The sequence below is a fragment of the Thunnus maccoyii genome, chromosome 12 (assembly GCF_910596095.1).
Source record: "Thunnus maccoyii chromosome 12, fThuMac1.1, whole genome shotgun sequence".
NCBI lineage: Eukaryota > Metazoa > Chordata > Actinopteri > Scombriformes > Scombridae > Thunnus > Thunnus maccoyii.
The window spans coordinates 26428494-26447500 of NC_056544.1; the positions used below are offsets into that span (position 1 = coordinate 26428494).

The 19007-nt window shown below is 42.3% G+C and overlaps 1 protein-coding gene across 10 annotated transcripts in view; it reads right to left on the reverse strand.

Annotated features, from left to right (window-relative positions):
- Window positions 1-19007, reverse strand: part of LOC121908028 (partitioning defective 3 homolog) — a 252280-nt gene that overhangs the window by 114524 nt on the left and 118749 nt on the right. For 6 of the 10 annotated variants that reach the window (XM_042427694.1, XM_042427693.1, XM_042427690.1 and 3 more), the window contains exons 6-12: window positions 11925-12016; window positions 11535-11546; window positions 10314-10397; window positions 7597-7722; window positions 5237-5652; window positions 1848-1987; window positions 1196-1324 (exon numbers count right to left, since the gene is read on the reverse strand). In XM_042427694.1, the coding sequence (XP_042283628.1) occupies window positions 1196-1324; window positions 1848-1987; window positions 5237-5652; window positions 7597-7722; window positions 10314-10397; window positions 11535-11546; window positions 11925-12016 (999 nt within the window). The remainder of the gene's footprint in view (window positions 1-1195; window positions 1325-1847; window positions 1988-5236; window positions 5653-7596; window positions 7723-10313; window positions 10398-11534; window positions 11547-11924; window positions 12017-19007) is intronic. The other 4 variants (XM_042427699.1, XM_042427695.1, XM_042427691.1 and 1 more) reach the window with 1 other exon arrangement.

Below are 19007 nucleotides of genomic sequence, written 5' to 3' on the forward strand. Positions count from 1 at the left end.
GTGAGACCATTTTATGATAATAGAGGGGGGATTTAAAGCCAGTTTGGTGCTATAACTTATGTTGATATTCGATAAGATGTGTGTTAAAACCGGCTAGTGGAGCGAGAGAGATAGTAAGGAATCATTGACCACCGCTGTGAAGTAAACATTGTTGTGATTTAAAGCTCGCTGACAGCCGACACTGTTCAAACTTCCCTCATGTAAAAAAAAAAAAAAAAACAGCACTTTAGCCTCAATGTTCTGCCCCTTGTTTTCATCTCAGCCATTATGAGCTCACTTCTTAATCCGACAACTTTGAGGTAACTCCAGATGTGCAGCACATCCAATCTGATTTTGTGCAAAGATAATTAAGTAAAACATCTGGTACCATGTTAAAACACAACCTTGAAAAAAGCAAACAGCTGTAACAATTGTACCTACTAAATTAGTAATGGTTTGAATCACTGAAGTCACAAACTGTGAGTGACATCTGCCTCAGACCGAGTGACAGCAGAAGCGTTCGACACTAGCAACGCAAAGATTTGCACGGTTGTTTGTATAGTGTAATGTGTGAGGATGCTGCCTGATTGATATTCAAGCCGAGTGTGTTTTTCACTCTCTGCCTACTACCTGCCCTGAGTGTGTCTGTTCATCCCCACATCCATCAATCTAGTAAATAAGCTTTGAGGCCAGACACGGAGAAAGAGATGGAAATACAGAGACAGAGAAGGTTACCTAACAAAGTGAGAGGAAGAAAAGGGAACTGGTGAATGAGAAAGAGAGGAGCGGCAGGGGAGGGTGACAGATAAAGAAAGACAGAGATGGAGTGAAAGGGATTGGAGAGGAGAGGGTGAAAGAGATAAAGAGAAAAGATTGAGCTCTACAGGTTTCCTCTCAGGGGCTAGCCGCGGCTTGATAATAGACAGGAGTGCGGCGAGGGAGTGGGACGATCAATCTGCATGCTCGGCTACCGTGTTGTCTTAGCTGGGGAACGAGGAGACAACATGGCACTCACTGCGGGGATTAACGGCACTGGTGACGGCAGGAAACTCTTTCGCACGTACAGTATGCATGAGCACACACGTGTAATCTATACTTATCCATGCATGGGGGACTGTATATATATGTCATAATGTGGTGAAAGTGTTATGCTGACAGGATGAAGAGTTGAAGGGAATGTTCCAAGAGAGGTGGAGAGTGAAGCGGGGAAACGTACCACTTCTCGGGGGAGGAAAGCTTCCTCCTGGCGCATGACCAGCAGCCCCACGGCCCCACCCATGGGTGTGGCCCTAAGCAGAGACACCACCTCCTCCTGGGTCCGCCCATTCAGGTCCACTCCGTTTACCTGGGGTACATTTCAGGCGGTTAGTTTTACGTCAAAGTACGTAAACAACTAGTCGATTTGTGCAAAAAGTTCAAATTGAGAAAATAATAAACGTGTATCAAATGCTTCAAAATTTTCTGCAATAAAGCAACAGAGATTGAGACTGTGTAATCCTTTATGCAAATGGTTTGCAATGTGGGGAAAAAGTAACTTCAAAAGCTGTTCTGTTCTCGCTGCAAATGATACGTATGAAAACAAGTTCTTTGATTTCATTCCAGGATACTCAATTTCCATTTAAAACAGTTACCTGAAATTCATTCGTTGCACTTTAAAAAATTCGACAGATGAAAGGTTTTTTTTGATGGATTAAATGTATTAGTACTTGTGGTGTCTTCATGCTGCAACACATTTCAAAATTAGATGAACCTGAGTGTGAAACCAACATACGACGACACATTGCAATCACCATCATTCATTACACTACATCAACTCCACAGACATACGAACTACAGTGTAAAGTATCGATGCACTTTTACTTTCTCACCTCCAGCAACCTGTCCCCTGCCTTCAGGCGGCCATCTTGGATAGCAGCTCCCCGGGGCAGAATATTCTTCACGTAGATGGGCGCCGAGCCGCCGATGGGAACGTCTCGTGACGTTATACTGAAGCCGAGTCCCTCGGGTCCTGAAGGATGAGAAGTGAGGAGAAGAGGTCTTATGATGGGATGCGGTTTTTTATCTCAAGGCAAAAGCAGAAGCTGGTCTATTCCCTCTGCACCCCCGTAGCTCAGTATGAATACGTTCATATTCAGCTGGCATGGGTTTTCCAGGATATGATGCAAGTTGAAGCAATACCAGTGAAGTGTTGAGGGAGACATTTGGTTCAGATCTTAAAAGTGAAGTGTGGTGTTTGATAGGAAATAAAGAGTTGGTGTTCAGGAAAAAAAAAAAAATCCTCCACACAAGGGAACGTTTAAGTTATTAAGCCAATCAATGCCTCGCGGTCATAACCGACGTTTCCTGAAGCGCTGTATAGCGGAGGAGGCCTGTCTCACTTGATATAAAGAAGAAATTATTACATTCTTATGAAATGTAATATTAGGCTTATTAGCAGCGGTGTTACATTACACAGCTATGGCGATTATTTAAACGATCGACTAATATGATAATAAATAAGATGATTGCTTCAGGATTTGAATGATTCCTCTCAGCAGACGATTGATTGATCATACGTGGCTTTTCAGTAATTAATCAGAGGAAGATGTTGCAATGTCTGGGGAAAAAAGAAAACTTTCTGACTTTTTACAAGTTGGAAAAAGTAGAGCCTAATTAGCGCCGAGCTCCTTCACAAACAGTGAATTCTTTCACTAAGTCGGAACAGTATCGTGCCATGACTACACCTTCGTTAAGGTCTTTCCTTCCTCTCCTTGCCCAAACCTTAGTAGAACTCTTTGTATCAACTTTGCCACATACAATCAATTTTTCTGTGGTGATCGTGCACTTACATACAATATTTTAAGATGTTGTTTGATCTGTTTGTACTTAGGAATCTACATGCATGCGGGTAGATGCGATTTTGTTTGAGTGCAAGTTTTACCTCCCAGAGCGCCTTCATTATGACCCATTAGCAACACAGGCCTGTATCTCATCAATAATCCTAACAGACAAACAAACAATCTTCTATTATGAGGATAGTTATATACAGGAAATGAAGAGAAATCCCGCATCCCGTCAGCGGAGATCATGTAGATTTATAGTGAATAATTAAAGTGGGGATATATTGGGGAGGTAAGATAACTTAATGCTTTTAAAGCTAGACATTGGGCTATGTAATAAGTACATGCAATTACATGGAGCCAGTGAGGAAGTTCAGCCTGAAGACTTTTTAATACTTTTTTTTTTTCCTGAGATGTAATTGAAGCCAGAAACTGAAATAAAACCTGCGGTAAGAACATTACACCGTCTACGCTTATAAAAAGGGGGAAAATGTCATTGTCAACATGCTGATAATCAACACTTTTTCATCCCTCATTCTCTTGAAATATTTCATCTGGCCTAATCCTGCACTCTTGAGAACTCAAGTCGCCACATGTATGTGTTTTAGAGAGCTTTGTGAAGAAACGGTTCTGACTGACGCTGTTTGTTAGTCTGTAAAACAAAGTTAATAAAAGAACAATAATGAGAACCCCTTGCTGTATGAGAGTTCTGGCCCTAATCCTCACTGCTTGTTTGACTGAGCTGATGCAAAGAAAAGCAGAACAGCTATTCTGTTTCACATCCTCTACCTAATCCCCGGCATTGATGAGCCAATCAACTTCCCGCAGGCAGACGAGGTGCGGTATTACACTCACCGGTAAATGCCTGTAGCGTTCCTGGGCTTTAAACAAGGAGGAGGATCTTTAAAACTCCCATTAGCTTGATTAAGACATACCTAAGCAATTTCCTGTGCAGAATGGGATTCTTTGATTGATTCTGATACTCTCCAGGATTTGCGAGGAGGCTGGTGTCTGATTCAAGCACATAAACAAAGCGGGAGTTTAATCTGTGCTCAAAGCTGTGGGCTTAAGTCGGGTACTCAAAACAAAACAGATGAGCCAAACGGCCTCTTGGGAGTCGCTGTTAATCTCCGCAAGTGTCTGCTCCGACAACAGCAAACAAAAAGGTGGAATGAAAAAAAAGATAAGATCTTTGACTGAGAATATAACAGATCTCTTGGCATATCATACGGCGAATGCAGTGTTTTTCTGGGTATTATGACTAAGCAGAGAGGTGAGAATGAGAAGAAAACACTTCCATAGAGGAACAAGTGGAAATGGCTATTAGCCAGAACGGAATATGCAACAACCAGCTGGGTGTTTTCATGTGTTTTATGTTTTTTTGCTTGATTCCAGCCCCAAGAGAAGGAACAGATTCGGGTGAAGACTTCAACGGGCATATGGCGCAGCCCTGTCAGACTCTTTCGCTGTGGCATTTGACAGCACACGGGGACCAGCGGCTGCTTAGCAACAAGCTCTCTCCGGCCCTGAGACCTGGCACCGACACCTGGCATCCTGTTGGCAGAGGTTTGCGCCACCTGTGCCAGCTGTCAGTCAAAGATTACACCGAGGAGATCTCCCCAAAGTTTTATTTCTAACGCCCCGTGTCATTCCGTATTTCCACCTCCCGTATTCTTTTCGGTTTATCGGACTCATCACCAACTGTTCTCCGCTCACATCAGTATGGTTAACTAATGCTGGCTGTTTTTTTTTTAAGCCTGTTACATCATTGCTCACATTTCGCATGCTTCTGTGTTTGCACCGTTTTCCAACAAACTGTTTCTACACTTGTTTTTCGGATGTACCAGGAATGGGAAAATTACATACAAAGCATCCTTCTCATTTCAGAGGAATGCAAAGGATGGGGGGGGGGGATTTCAACAGACAATACAATCAAGTGATGTCATACATCATGTAGGAACTGAAATTACTTTGGCTTTCCACAACTGATACTGGAAGTTCCAAATGTGTTTCTATATTTAAACATCTTCTCACAATCTACTGACTGTAATGGCTTCAATCAGAAAGAGAAATACAAGACACACTGAAGGTTGAGTGAGTCTTAAGGAGCGGAAGAGTGACTGACCTCGCTAAAAAAAATGTCTTACATCACTGTTTCCTCGATCCCTCCTCAGTAATTGGCCGCATGTTGCTTCTGATCTCCGCTGAGTCTTGTCAAAAATGGAACTGTTATAAATCTTGCACACAAAAAACACACACACACACAACCTTGGTGTGTGCTTCCTGCGCCCCGCAAGAACTCCACAAGTTGTGTTTTTCTTTTTGAAATATGTGAGGTTTAAGTGTGTTTCACCTGAGCAAAGCCTCTCTGGGCACTAAAGTAATTTTCTGTCACGCTTTGAGCGGGTAAACATGTTTTTGCAGGGACTTTTCTTCACCTTTTTTCAGCTGGATGTTGAGCCGCCTCCCGACCTTTTTGGTGTATCCTCCCGTTGAGGTGGAGTTTATCCCTCTCTGAGGCGAGTGGGTGTGACCCGTCGGAGGTTTGGCTGCGGAGACCGCCGGGTGAGTCAGAGGAGGGTAGCCTTCGGTCTGGTCTGGGTGGGTATGGGAATGAGGGTGCGGATGAGCGTGTGGGTGTTTTTGGGAACCGTGTCGGGACATCCTCTGCGGGGTGTGATCCATGCCGGAGACGGTGCTACCGGATAGAGAATCGGGGCTGAAGCGGCCCGAGGCGTACGCGGGGTTCCTCTCGGCGTGGGACAGCGTCTCGTAGTGGGCCTTCATGGATGACGGCACCACGTGGAACATGATGACCGGAGAGCGCATGGCCTGACGGAACATGTTCTGGGCTCTGGGACGGGAGCGATAGGAGAGAGATTTGAAAAGCAGATGGAGAGAGAGAGAGAGAGAGAGAGAGAGAGTTGAATTTTTGATTAACTGTTGTAGCTTTAAATACCTTTCTGAATCATTGTTAACAGTCATATACTCACATTTGTCTGCACAAACTTGCCTAGTGAAGCACTCCACCCACCCAATGCCTCTTCCACACTCTCTCTCTCTCTCTCTCTCTCTCACACACACACACACACACACACAACCATATATATAAAATCCATCTTCGCCCACCTGAACATTCTGACATGTTAATTAATACTTATTGCCAGCATGAGCGGCTCTAAAAAGAGACTGAACTCTCCCCGACAGCTCCATCACATAATCCCCTCATTTGGCTCCATATGAAGGAGACTTCTATCCGTGGGATAGTTTGCAGAAAATCCTCTTTTAAACCCCCCTTCGGTGTGAGCTCATGTACAGTAGGTGTGAATGGAAACTTATGTTGGCTGTCAGCACCCTGTAACAGCGGAGCCTTGTTAGCACCACCTGTTTCAATAAAGCAGACTTTGGTATGGCTCTTCCCTCTCCCCCCCCTGACAGCTGAACGGACGTTCAGAAAAATACTGGAGCCCCAGAATTTCTATTGCCTCTTCCCGACCCCCTAAACAACAACTAGGCCCCCGCCGACAATTTCATAGTGAAATTCCAGGCCTGTTTTTTTTCCCCAGCCACTAATAACGTTCCCTGAGGAGGATGGTCTTGTCTCGGCATCTTTATGATTTCAGGCTGGATCGAGTAGCAGACGAGATGTAATTTGCTCCCTTATTTGCACTTGTAACAATACTATGTATGGAAGCTTTATTCCCATCCATTACTTGACTTACGGCTCAAAGACATAGTCTCAGAGTTCTCACCGTCACTGTTTTATTGGCCAGGTTTTACGATATATCTGTCTCCTTTACCCCAATACAATGGTAACGTATACTATTACCGCATACATAGTACTTGTTGACAGCATGTTCTATGGGATTACACTGAGTAATGTTACTGGAAAAAAAGGTAATGCTGCTTAAGTTTTAATATGTCAATGTTGTGAGTACTACAAATGGAACTCCATTCAATTCCATTGTATTGGGGTGGTGGCAAATATCTCAGAAACAGGCACCTAAAAGCCTCATAAAACCAATATTATCTACATGACTGCATAACACAAGTAGTAAGTGGAAAATGTTTTTTGTAATTTGGGCAAACAGATTCCTAAATGACTATTTTCTGTAACTGTAAAGTCCTACGGGATAGATATGCATCATCATAATGCATTTATGTATGTGCAAGTACTGGCGGTACTTTGCATGATACAGTAGTTATCTCACATAATGTACATCATCTATGAACTGCATACTGCAGTTAAGAACATACATACAATTAGTATAGTGCACATTTAAGCTGGCAGGAGAAAATCAGATCAAGCACATGTATGCATAACTGGATTTCAGCTTTTGTATCGAGCTTGTAACAGAATACATATGCAGAACACAAGCACGCATGCAGCATACGGATGTTAGAAGCCTTATTCCCATTCATTCCTATGGAATGAGCGAGAGAAGGTGTTACAATAGAAGTCCAGTGGAGCTGTTACTGAAACACAGGGGAATAAGAGGCTGAGAGGATTGCAGGGACCGCATCAGCGATTGAGGTTGCAACCTACAGGAGTTAAATAGGGAAAGGTTAGCTTAGCACAGTGACGGGCAGCTGGGGAGCCTGTGCACTGGCAGGAGAGCAGAGAGGAGGGCAGAGGACACGAGGAGAGAGGATAATACTAAAGTGACGGGTTAAGGACTGTAAGTATAGGTAGAGGAAAAGAAGCAGAGGGGGTAAATTAAGGCTTAAAAGCCAATCAAACAGGTAGTCCAGGGACCACCAGGAGTTCAGCAGTGGCTCCTGCGAGCTGCCGTCTTACTGTTCAAAGCGGATGTTCCGCAGGTCTCCGTTATTGATACGGACGATACAGTCATTCTCCTGGAAAAGGCCCTGCTGCTGGGCCTTGCCTCCCCGCTCCAGACGCTTGACCAACAAGCCAAGAGTCCTGAAATGTTCAAAAGTTCGTGTCAACAAAATGAGGACCTCCAACGGATTCAGTATGGCTGCTTTGCTGTAGCCAGGACAGGGCTGGAGTATGGATAATACAGTTTCACACAATTTAATCACTACAGTTAGGGTTTCTCTGTCAAAAAGATACTTTGTGTACTGTGTTAAAACAATAAAAGTACTCTAGTACTCTAGTACTCTATATCACCTATGGAATCTCTCAAGCATTTTACAGTGTCTTTATATCTCAGGGTAACAAAATCTTTGTATTTTACATTATATGCTTCGCAAAATTGATTTTGCATGGTTTTTGTATAATTTCTACATCAAAAATGCATTATTGAACGCAAAGATTCCTCTTCCCATGGTCAGGTGACTCCCCAAGAAACAGTCTGTGCCTTTTTAATGTGGCATAAAAAGCTTCTTCTACTAAAAAAAAAAAAGAAAAAGCCACAAAAAAAAAAAAAAAAAAGCAAAGCTGTGCCTAATGTCTGCCTTTTATCATTATCATGTGGCACTTGAAGACAGTGTACAATGCGGTCCTGTCATTTGCATCATCAGTGTACCAATGAAGCTTATGAGAGAAAGCAGTCACATCACATCAGGGGTGCTTTAGAGTCCGTGTGGGGGAGGCAGCTATTCAAAGGCAATCAACACATTCAAAAAAACTCCACTGCAGATCCGCCGGGGGTCGATGCTTTTTGCAGGTGTTAATTTTCTAACCCCTAAGACTCTTGCATCCCCTTTTTTCAAAGCAAAAAAAAATAAACATTAAAAGTGCTCTCTGAGAGCAGCACCATTAAACACTGATAGCAGGCGGGTTGGAGAGAGGCCGGTCTACTCGTACTGTAACACTTCAACCGTGCTGAGCTGCAACGGTTGTCGCCCTGTAATCCGGTGTGGCAAACTGGCTTATGCCTCCTCGCACAACCGCGGCGAGAGGCTAACTTCACCTGAAAGGGGCGCTTTGCGGATTATAGACCCAAGTCTCATGAAGGAAATCAAAAAGCGGGTGAGGAGAGACGTTCAAGACCTAATCGAGTCTTCTTCGGTATATAGTCTGCGTCTGTGTGTATCGAGGATTTTTTTTCTGAGAGAGAGAGAGTGTGAGCGAGCGACCTAGGTAAATTGGGTTGATTTTAAGGTTTAATACTTACCCTCGCCTGAGGCTTATAATTCAAAATGAATGGGAATGTGATTACAGTGTGAGGGCAGAAAAGTTCAGGAGTTGGAAAAAGTTCAGAGACAATTCAGCTGATTGAATTTGAGTGAGAACGCGACGCGATTGGCTGCAGAGGGGCTATTTCTCTGATGAGAGCCGGGCATCTTAATCTCGGGATAACGCCTACCCCTGACATTTCTCCAATAAAAAGAAAAGTGCATTATAAATGTGCTTTTAGGTTGATTAATCGGGCGGTGAGAAAAGTGATATGATCTGGATTTTTCCAATAAAGTGCGACAGTGAGTTTGGTAGTCGCTGATCGTATTTGTGAGTCTAAAGACAGTTTGTGGGGACTGTAAGCTGGCTCTGTGCTGCTGGCAAACTCACTGAAAGACAATAAGTGACTGCTGCTTGGTGTTGTAAAGTCATCCAAGCATTAGAACTATCTAAAACTTAACTACAATAATAAGAAAAGTGAAAACAATGTTATATACTCAACTATAGTGAGCTTTTTCAAACTGCTTTCTCAGTGTAACTCTGAAGGGCTTCATAACTTGGATCACAGCCTCTCTGGGTATATTTAAACCAGATGTGAAATTCCTCTAATTCCTTCACAGCTTTGTTCCAGCTGTGGGGGTGTGCTTCTGAATGTTTTGTAGGTACATGTCTGCGTGTTGTGTGCGCTGCTCAATATATCCTTTGAATCATGTAAAACCGATGTGACAGGAGCCACGGGGAAATATGACGGTCACCTGCACACCCTAAACAACCGTGATTGATCGCTGTAAACCGGCAAATGGCTTCATGATGCCCAGATGCGGACCTGTGTATATGTATTGTGTATGTGAGCGAGCATCCGGTTGTTTGCGTGACTGATGAAGTGATTACACACACGTGCGTCGAGAAGGAATGTCCGGTATGTACATACATGCATGAGTGAGAGTGTGTGTGTGTGTTGTTGGTGATACAACACACTTTTCTTCTTTGCAGACCTCAAAAAGCCAAAATTAATGCTTTTTTTTACCTTTGGTGAGTCTCTACACTAAGGCTGACATGTAATCGACTGAATTTGTGGGCAATTTTCTTCTTAAAAATGTAAAATTTGTGAGGTGTATACAGCTTGAGCCTTGAGTCTAGAACCAACTAAAAAGAAAAAGTGAAAAAAGTGCAGCTCCAATGATGGCAAAACTAGTCTTTTGCTCATTAATCACAACGACTGTAGTAAAAGTAACGGACCTGTAAATGGAATAAGGTGACCATAAACAAAGAAAAGCAATTCATTCTTTATAGATCAACATTTTTAGCGATTTATGACCTTTCAAGATGTGTTAAGGCTCTGTGGGCACCGTGTCTGCATGTTTCTCTCTTTCTTTCCTTCCTCCCTCCTTCTCTGAAATGCACTGCAGCTCTCCTCTAGATATTTTTACCTGCGGTCCCTGCCACTGAAAGGCACCACGTGGATTCCCAGGGGCCCACCGTCGTTTGACACCTCCACCAGTTTGACTATGTCTCTGGGATACGATGACCGAAGGACGGATGGTGGAGAGAAAGGGGGGATGAGGGGGGTGAGGGGGGTGAGGGAAGGGAGTGGAGAGGAGAGGACAGGAGAGGGGTGACACCATGTGGGCATGAACAAAAAAAAAGAGGAAATACAGTGATGATGATGATGGGACAAATAAGAGGATGACAACAACAACATTTTTAAAAAAATCAAAAAAGGTTGAAGGAGACAAACATAAGACAAGAACAGAGCAATCCAAATAAATCCAACACATGTAAGGGATAACAAGGAAGGTTTTTTAAAATCCTTAAAAAGACATCAACTGGTGCCATGAGAGACAGAGAAGCCTGTCTTTTGAAAAATGCTATTATGTATTTTTTTGAGGGGAAATATCCCTGATGCTAAATACTGAATAATAAATAAAACATACAATCTAACAAAGTTGCTTTTTCCCCCAAACAATTTTACAACGTAGTTTTTGTCTTCTTAAGTCTCGCAGTTTTGGAGCATCTCTGATGTTTAACACTCGACCAGACGTTTGCAGCTGAAATGCAGCACGAACCACAAGTCAAAACATCAAACATCATGGATAATTTTAAGAAAAGAAAAAAAAAAAAAAAAAGCTTTGCCTTATGAAACATAGCTGCTTTGGCTTCTTGCTGTTTGCGTTGTAGCATCACGGCTCACATGCTACATCCAGCAAAACAAAACAACATGCTGCTTTTGAAATTTAACAGTGATGGTTGAACACTTTGACTTGTGTGTTTCAGCTGTAGACGCTAAGTAAAGTAAATTCAAACTTCATAAACCCAAACAAGTATTTCCAAAGAAGCTCTGAGCTGTATATAAATTTATTGCATTTCTATGAGAATGTATTTTGTTGATGTGATTCTTTTTTTTGACTCTTAAAAAAAACACGAAACAGTTTGAATTGTTTGCTTTTCCGAGGGAGTGTTCTCCACAAGTTCGGCTGTAAAACATCTATACTCAGGCATATTTTACAAGATGCCAAATCTAATCGACTCACAGCTTTGATACAATGACTATGATTAGCTTGGGGGGAAAATAGGCCCCTTGTTGACAACTAAAGAGGCGGGAGAAAAGCCAGAGTCTCTGGGAAATCATAGGAATAATAACGATACCGTACCTGCATATTAAACTGGAAGCATGCAACAGAGCAAAATAACAAAACAAAACACAGTTGTTAATAACAGGAGCTGAATCGGTTAGTGCGTGGGAGAGCTTCTGATGGCGAGACGAGGATCATTTTGCTCCCACAAAAGAGAATTATGTAAATCAGGAGGCAGAGTAGAAAATGAGATTTTGTACAAACAAACCTGGATTACAATATAGAAACCTGCTGGTCTCTCTTTAAAAAGTTTGAGAGGACGGAGTAGATATCACATTTCGGAATCAAACTGCTAAAATATTCAGCCGAGGGGGATCACCAGTCACTCCTGTGTTAGCGGGTTATTGATCAGTAAAGGGGATGTTAGGATACAGGAAGGCAGTGGGGAAGCTGAGCTGAAGGACTTACTCTAGTGACCTCACGGGGGTGTGGTCCATGCAGGAGTCAGCTCGACCAACCGGCTCAATCCTCCCGTTTTCTTCTTCTCTGGCTTCTTCCTCCTGAACCGAAAAAGAGAAGCAAAAGGAGAGAGAGTGAGTGCGAAGTCGTAACCTTTGTTGTCATCGTCTCGTTCTCATTTAAGGAGATTACATCCGATTGAAAAAAAATAAAGGAGTAGCATAAATGATGCTGCTGTCACATGACAAATCTGAGATGTTCTAGCCGTCGATTCAACAATAGTAAGTCGCTATGACAGACTGGGTGCTCATGAGTGTTTTTTCCATGATCCTAAAACGTGATAAGGCAAAAGGAGTTGCAGAAAGACTTCCGCGAGAACTTTGGCGAGAGAAGGAAAAACATTCCAACATGGTAGTTTTTCCCTCGTCGGAGCTTTGTGAAGCTTCCAGAAAGCAAAACCTATGACTATGACCGATTATCCAACGCTCATTTTCAAGACCGGACTGGCATTTGTTTCCCCCAAGATTGTCTCTTGATGTCCTGGTTATGTGTTAAGAAGTAAAACCTTTAAAAAAAAAAAAAAAAAGAAGTCAAGTATCTTTCAGCAGCTTAAAAGCAGGCCGAGCTGCTAACCTGACGAAGCCAAGAGGAGCAGAGTGGAGGAGGTCTTCCACAGGTATAAAAATACATGCCCTTTAAAAATTCTTATGTCTTCAAAATTACATCGTCTTTGTTCTCCTCTTGTATTAACTGTGGACACTTTGGTACATACACACTCACACTCTCACACACATACACACACACACACACAGAGACAGACAGAGAGCGCAGTGAGCAAAAAGGGGAGAAAAATGAGAAGCACAGAAAGGAGGTCATTAAAATTTCAGGGCGACACCGGAGAGGAGAGAAGAGCGAGCGAGCAGCAGCAGCAGCAAGCAAGCAGCAGCACAGGCCTCCCCGGCAACCGGCCACCTCATCAGTATGAAAATGAGCCTGCCGTTACCGTGGCTGCCGTACAGTTGCCATGACACTTCGGGTGCCTGGAGGACGTACGGCTTCCAGGGCAGTGTAGAAGTGTTTGTGTCTTGTGTGTGTGTGAAATATTGCGCATGTATCTTTCGATTTAATGTGTCTTATAGATCTATAATCTGTTATCTGTTAAATCTCTGTTTTATTAATCAACTCTATGTGCCTGTAATTTTGTTCTTTTTTTTTTTTTCCTATTCAACTGTTAATAAGGCTTTGCTGCAAAAGTGCATAAGCTCTGTTAACTTATCTTGTATAAATCAAGGTTAAAACAAAATATCAAATCAAATCAGAAACACTGATGATTATAAACTAACTAATCATTAAAAGCTTATAAAAAAAACAAAGTGTTTCCTCAACGAAAGTCACTGAAAACAACCTTGGGCTATTTTCACAGCACTACCAAAGAAAATTTGTACATTTTAATGCCAATTTGAGTTACAAATTTGATTAAAAAAAATTGCTGCTACACCTGGCATTATTTAACAACATTTAAAACTATTCAACACATTACTTGTATGTAACTGCCAGTCTTTTCTGAAGGACAAACATTAGATGAGAATATGAGTATATCTACAGTATATACAAGACAATATGGCTCTTAAAACTCTTTAAAACATTATAAAGGCTTTATGTAGAAAATGTGAGCATATTTAAAAGAGGTAACATTCCTCACATGGATTTCTCCTTTGCCAAAAAGGTTTTTACTTCATGTTACCAACCTATGATTTATTTACTAGTATAGTATTGAACCTTAAGAGCAGACATGCACCCATGATCATATATAAGCAGATACAGTCTCACACACTATAAAACACACCGAGAGGCCAGATAAAGAGAATCCAGCAGAGAGAGAGAAACAATAACAAGTCTCAGAAACACATCTAACACTATTCAATATTTATCAGGAGATAAGGAAGTGAGGCAAGGGGGGGGGAGTGGGGGGTGGGGGGGCTGTCGGGGAGGGAGAGGAGTCGGCTCGGTGCTATCTGAGGAAGAGCAAATGAGATCGGCATTCATCACAGCATACGCAGGCATCTCACACACCCTTTTATTTCAAAAACGCACCATCTCTGAGGGATCTGGCTGCACGCTGACAATTCTATCCTACAGTCAGAGAGAGATCATGTATGTGTGTACGTGTGTGTGTGTGTAAGTGTGCAAGAGAGAGAGAGAGGAATGATGAAAAGAAAAACAAAGAGGAAAGGTGAAGGAAGTGATGAAGATGAAGGTAAAAGAAAGAGTGTATTTACAGGATTATGTATCAATTTATAGCAGCTGCAATGGGTCCATACTGATACAATATAATTACAATAGACCAATGTTGATTTCCCACAAGCCCTGTTGCTTCTCGCCCAAAGACATGAACATAATCCAAGTGTTGAGAACACAATATCATGCCAAAGACCATGTAGTAGCTGTTCTCAGGCTTTCCATCATATCACACCATCTCCATCAGCAGACGGAGGTGTCTAGTTGTTATAATTTCTTTTGTCTTTTCTGAACACTTTTAGGACTTCTCATTCACGTTAGCCTTAAAAAAGTTTGATATTGAACCATCTACAGCTCCATCTGCTGTTGAATCTCCTTTGATATGATTCAGTAAAGTAAACCTTGCAGGGAGAAGCTGCTGTTTTCAAGGTCAGGAATGAACTTTGGACCTCAGATGATGGACGGGATTTCCCTATCTGCTGCTGTGAAAGGTCTTCAGCTTTATAAGAATCCAGGAAAATAATCTTGCTTTGCCATGTAAATATATATATATGTGGAAGCAATAGTATGATATAGAGAAGAGAAGAGCCAGGTAGTATCAGCTGTCAATAAAATAATGCTGGCTTCTTCCCAGACAAACATTAGCAAAAAGTCAAGCTGACTTGTGCGGTTTGATTGACAGATGGACCAATCAGCTTTTACTCCGACTCTCCCTACGCCCCCGAAGTCCAGCGGGAGACACTCAGAAAGGCATGGCCACACTTTCCCCCCAACCACAGACGTCGCCCATTCCCGTCGGTGGGAGTGGGCCGGCCGAGCAGTGATAGATAGCCGCATTAATAATTCAGGCCTGAGTTGGGGAGGGGGGTTAATGGCTAGCAGGCAGACAGGCGGGCAGGTAGGAGAACGAGCGGCCGATGTGTTTTCTAGCCGAGTCATTGTTTGTTTCCTGAATGTGGAGAAGGAAAGGCAGTCGGGCAGTTTTCAGGCGCGGGGGCTCATTAAAGATTAATAGGAGAATCCATTGGGGCCTGTCCTTTCTATCTCCCAGACTAAATGAAGTGGTCTATGCCGAGTGTGTATGTGTATGTGTGTGTACGGATGGGAGGGAGAACGAGCGCAGTAATGCTGCACTTTAATGAAGTGCTGCCCACTCCCCTTTCCTGCCACTTTGACCACGCTGTCACTGACAAACTGATGTGGATGCATGTGTGCAGACACGCAGGCAGGGATGGAGAGGAGTGGGCTTTATTCCCTGGGATGAAGTTTAGCTTCCTTAAGACGCTGACGAAAGACGCAAACATTTTGATGCTGAATAAATCTTAAAGAGATGGTTTGCATGAATGTTTAAAATATTTCAAAAGCAACAGTACAGATGATTTATACTCATTTGTGACATCGTATCTGCTTCCAGTTTGTTTTGTTTTTTTTAATGGCATTAAAATTTTAAACTCCAAATCTGTTTAAATATGAATGATCACTTCACCAAAACGTCATATTATGAAAAGATTGTGGTTTGATGTTGAAGTTAAGGATTACAACCTCTTTGAAAGACTTCATAGGAAGTGATTTTAACTGATTTAGCGGCAAGAAATGTCAAGTTGCACCTGCTGTCTGACAACGGCAATTAAGTCAAAGTTCAAAAAAAGCTAACAAAAAGCTCACATGTCAACCTGTAGAATGACTCTTTGTTAGCCGGCACATGATCCATGTTTTGTTGACTGAAATAACCAGCAGGTTTACACTGAACCTTCACCAGCTTTACAGATGATAGTTTCCTACCTGCCCCGCTAACCTGATAACAAGAAGTATTTAGGCTGGCCTGGGTATCAAACCTCAATACTTTTTGGGAGAAAATGTGTTCTGTAAAGAAGTGAAAGTCAGGATGGAACATTTGGTTACAATAATACTTGTTGAGCTGATTTAATCAAATCGAATTTCAATCATATTTAAAACTTTCAAACAATACCCAGGACTTATGAGTGCTTTAACACTAGAGTTTATGTGTAACCTTCAACAACTCTTTGTTTATTTGAAACATCATTAAAAATTACATTTTACAGAGGACAACAATGTGCAGGATATTACTTTTTTAGCTTTTTTTTTGCTTCAAGCATAAAGAATAATAATGGATTTCTATTGCTGGATGTTTGCTTGTGCACTGACCACTGCGAGTACGAACACATGTGTTTCTAACTGAAAAAAAAGCACGAGCCACCGTGACACATGCTGAACTCATGCTGAATACACAGACTGCATAACATTCACACACACACACACACACACACACACACACACACACACACACACACACACACACACACACACACATCCGTCACAGTTAACTGGTATCTGTGTCCTCTCCAGCAGAGCTCCATATGTCCACAACCGGATGAAACCCTGAACCAAAGACTATAAATTAGCTTTAACCTCTGACCTCTAACCTGAAGACCACTACGCAACCATCTGGGTCTGAGAGAGAAACAGAGAGACACAGATGAAAGATGAAACTTGACGATGAAGAGCTAATACTTCACAGCATCTTCATACGTAAATGTCAACGAGGAGGAATCGCTGCTGGCGGTGGAGTGTAAGTGTTCCTCAAGTTCAACGCAGCTGTTCTAGTTTTTTAAACTGCAAAAAAAACAACTGGGTGTTGGTACTGATAGCTGCCCTGAGCCAAAAAACAGTATTACCTCTACAGAAGCTCAGACTGCATCAACAGAAAACCACAATATGTCACAGTACTGGACCATATTGGTGACAAACAAAGAGCATCACATCACCAAATAAAAAGACAGGAATGTGAAGCTGAGTACTTCAAAGAAAATAAAAGCAGCACACAGACTGAAAAAAGACCAGTGGTCCAAAAAGACCAGTAGGGGGAAAAAAAGAAAACCTCACAAATAGCTTCTGGTTCAATGGGCATGTGACCCCTTCAAGGAAGAGGCAGCAAATAAATCTGTTCAATTTCAGGAGAGGTTAGACAACACACACACACACACACACACACTGAAACACAAATAAACACACACAGCTCAAGGTGTGCTCATCTCGCGGATGGCGCTATCTACTCTTCCACGCTGAAGGAACTCAGAAAGGGAACGTTCATCGAAGCCCGCCTGAACGGACAGATACATTTGGTCGTGACAGGGGATGTAATGATCAAACATCACCGCACATGACCTTCTATGTCTTATTCATCGGGCGAGTCACTGAGGTCGGGGATGCTCCGGCACTGATGCAGGTGTAGGACGTCAAACTCAAAGGGAATCTGTATCTGAATCCAGTTTTTCTGCAAAGTGATGAAACATACCATTGAAAAAAGAATATAGAAAGAGTCAGAATTGGTTCCACTTATACAGAAATGTATGTTTACTAGATTAAAAGTTTTGGTGATAAATGCTATTAGACAAGAGAACTTTGCCGTATCTTAAGATCAAACAGAGTCGATGCCCCTTGATTATATGTTGATACTGCGGCGCTATCTGTCATGACAGAGACGCGTTTGATGAATGCCGATGCCGAGCTCCGTCCGAGACCACGATGCATCATTAAAAAGCGAGCTTTCAATTACAGATGCCTGCGCTAATTCGATTAGTCTCCTTTGAAGACACTTTGATAATGGGATCCAGAAGGGCGGACGGCGTCGTCAATAACTCGAGGATTCATTGAGCCGAATGGACGTTATCAGAGTTTATATCATTCTGTCTGCCGGTCGGGCCGTTAAACAAGGAGAGGAGGAAGCTTTATGTGTGTCTTTCCTTTTGTTTCTTCACTTCCCTGATTATTTACTAGATTTTGGAAGTTTATATTTGTTGAAAACGTTGATCACCGTTTCCTGAAGCTCAAGATGTAACCTACAATGTCTTGTTTTGTCCCGACCGACAGTCCACAAGCCAAAGATATTCAGTTTACTATGATAAAAGACTAAAGAAACCAGAAGATATTTACATTTAAGAAGCTGGAACCACAGAATTCAAGCATTTTTCTTAAAAAGTGACTCATAACGATCAATCAATAGTTGGTGATTCATTGTCTGTCCATCAACTAAGCAATTAATGGACCAATCGCTGCAGCTCTGGTCACATTGTCTTAGCCTCTTTCAAAAACATCTCTAAGCCTACTGAAATATTTCCTACATCATTTTTGCACAAAGTATCTTGAGATGGTTTTGATCGAATGGTTGACCATGATGTCATCAGTTTTAAATACCCTGCCCTTTAGTCATGTTCAGTCGAATGAAGTCTCCAGCCTGTAAGACATTGTGCAGACACTTTCTACCTTTCCTCCACACTGTACCTGCAGCCCTGCATCATCAAACTACTACAGGCAGCAGCAATAACGGCGTGAACAAAACAAGGCTTCCAACACTTTCTAAATTATCACAGCGCTGCTTTAGCTATCCACTTAATTCAACTGCAATTTCTGCAATCCAATTCAGTCCATGCAGACGGGTTGGGTGGAGGGGTATCACCACGGAAAAAATATGCGCCGCAGCTTTCTCAGAAATAATAGACAATAGAGGCCTCATCAGGAACCCGAGCAATTTCAAAACTCACGTTTATAAGAGTGGATGCCTCCCGAGAGCTCTGTCAGTGTCAATCGAGACAGAACGGCAGAAGGTGTGAATGACACGATGATTCGGCACAATCTGAAGGCGAAGCAGGGATGTTTTACGCCGACTCGATTACTTTTGATATTTAATAGTTATCTTTAAAAACAATATTCAGATTAGTGAGGAGTGTTTCTGAAACTGTTTCTCCTGAGAGCACAGGAGAGATGAAGTGAGTGATGGGACAGACAAATGAACGGCTAGAGGATAAAAAAAAGGTAGACAGACAGAGACGGACT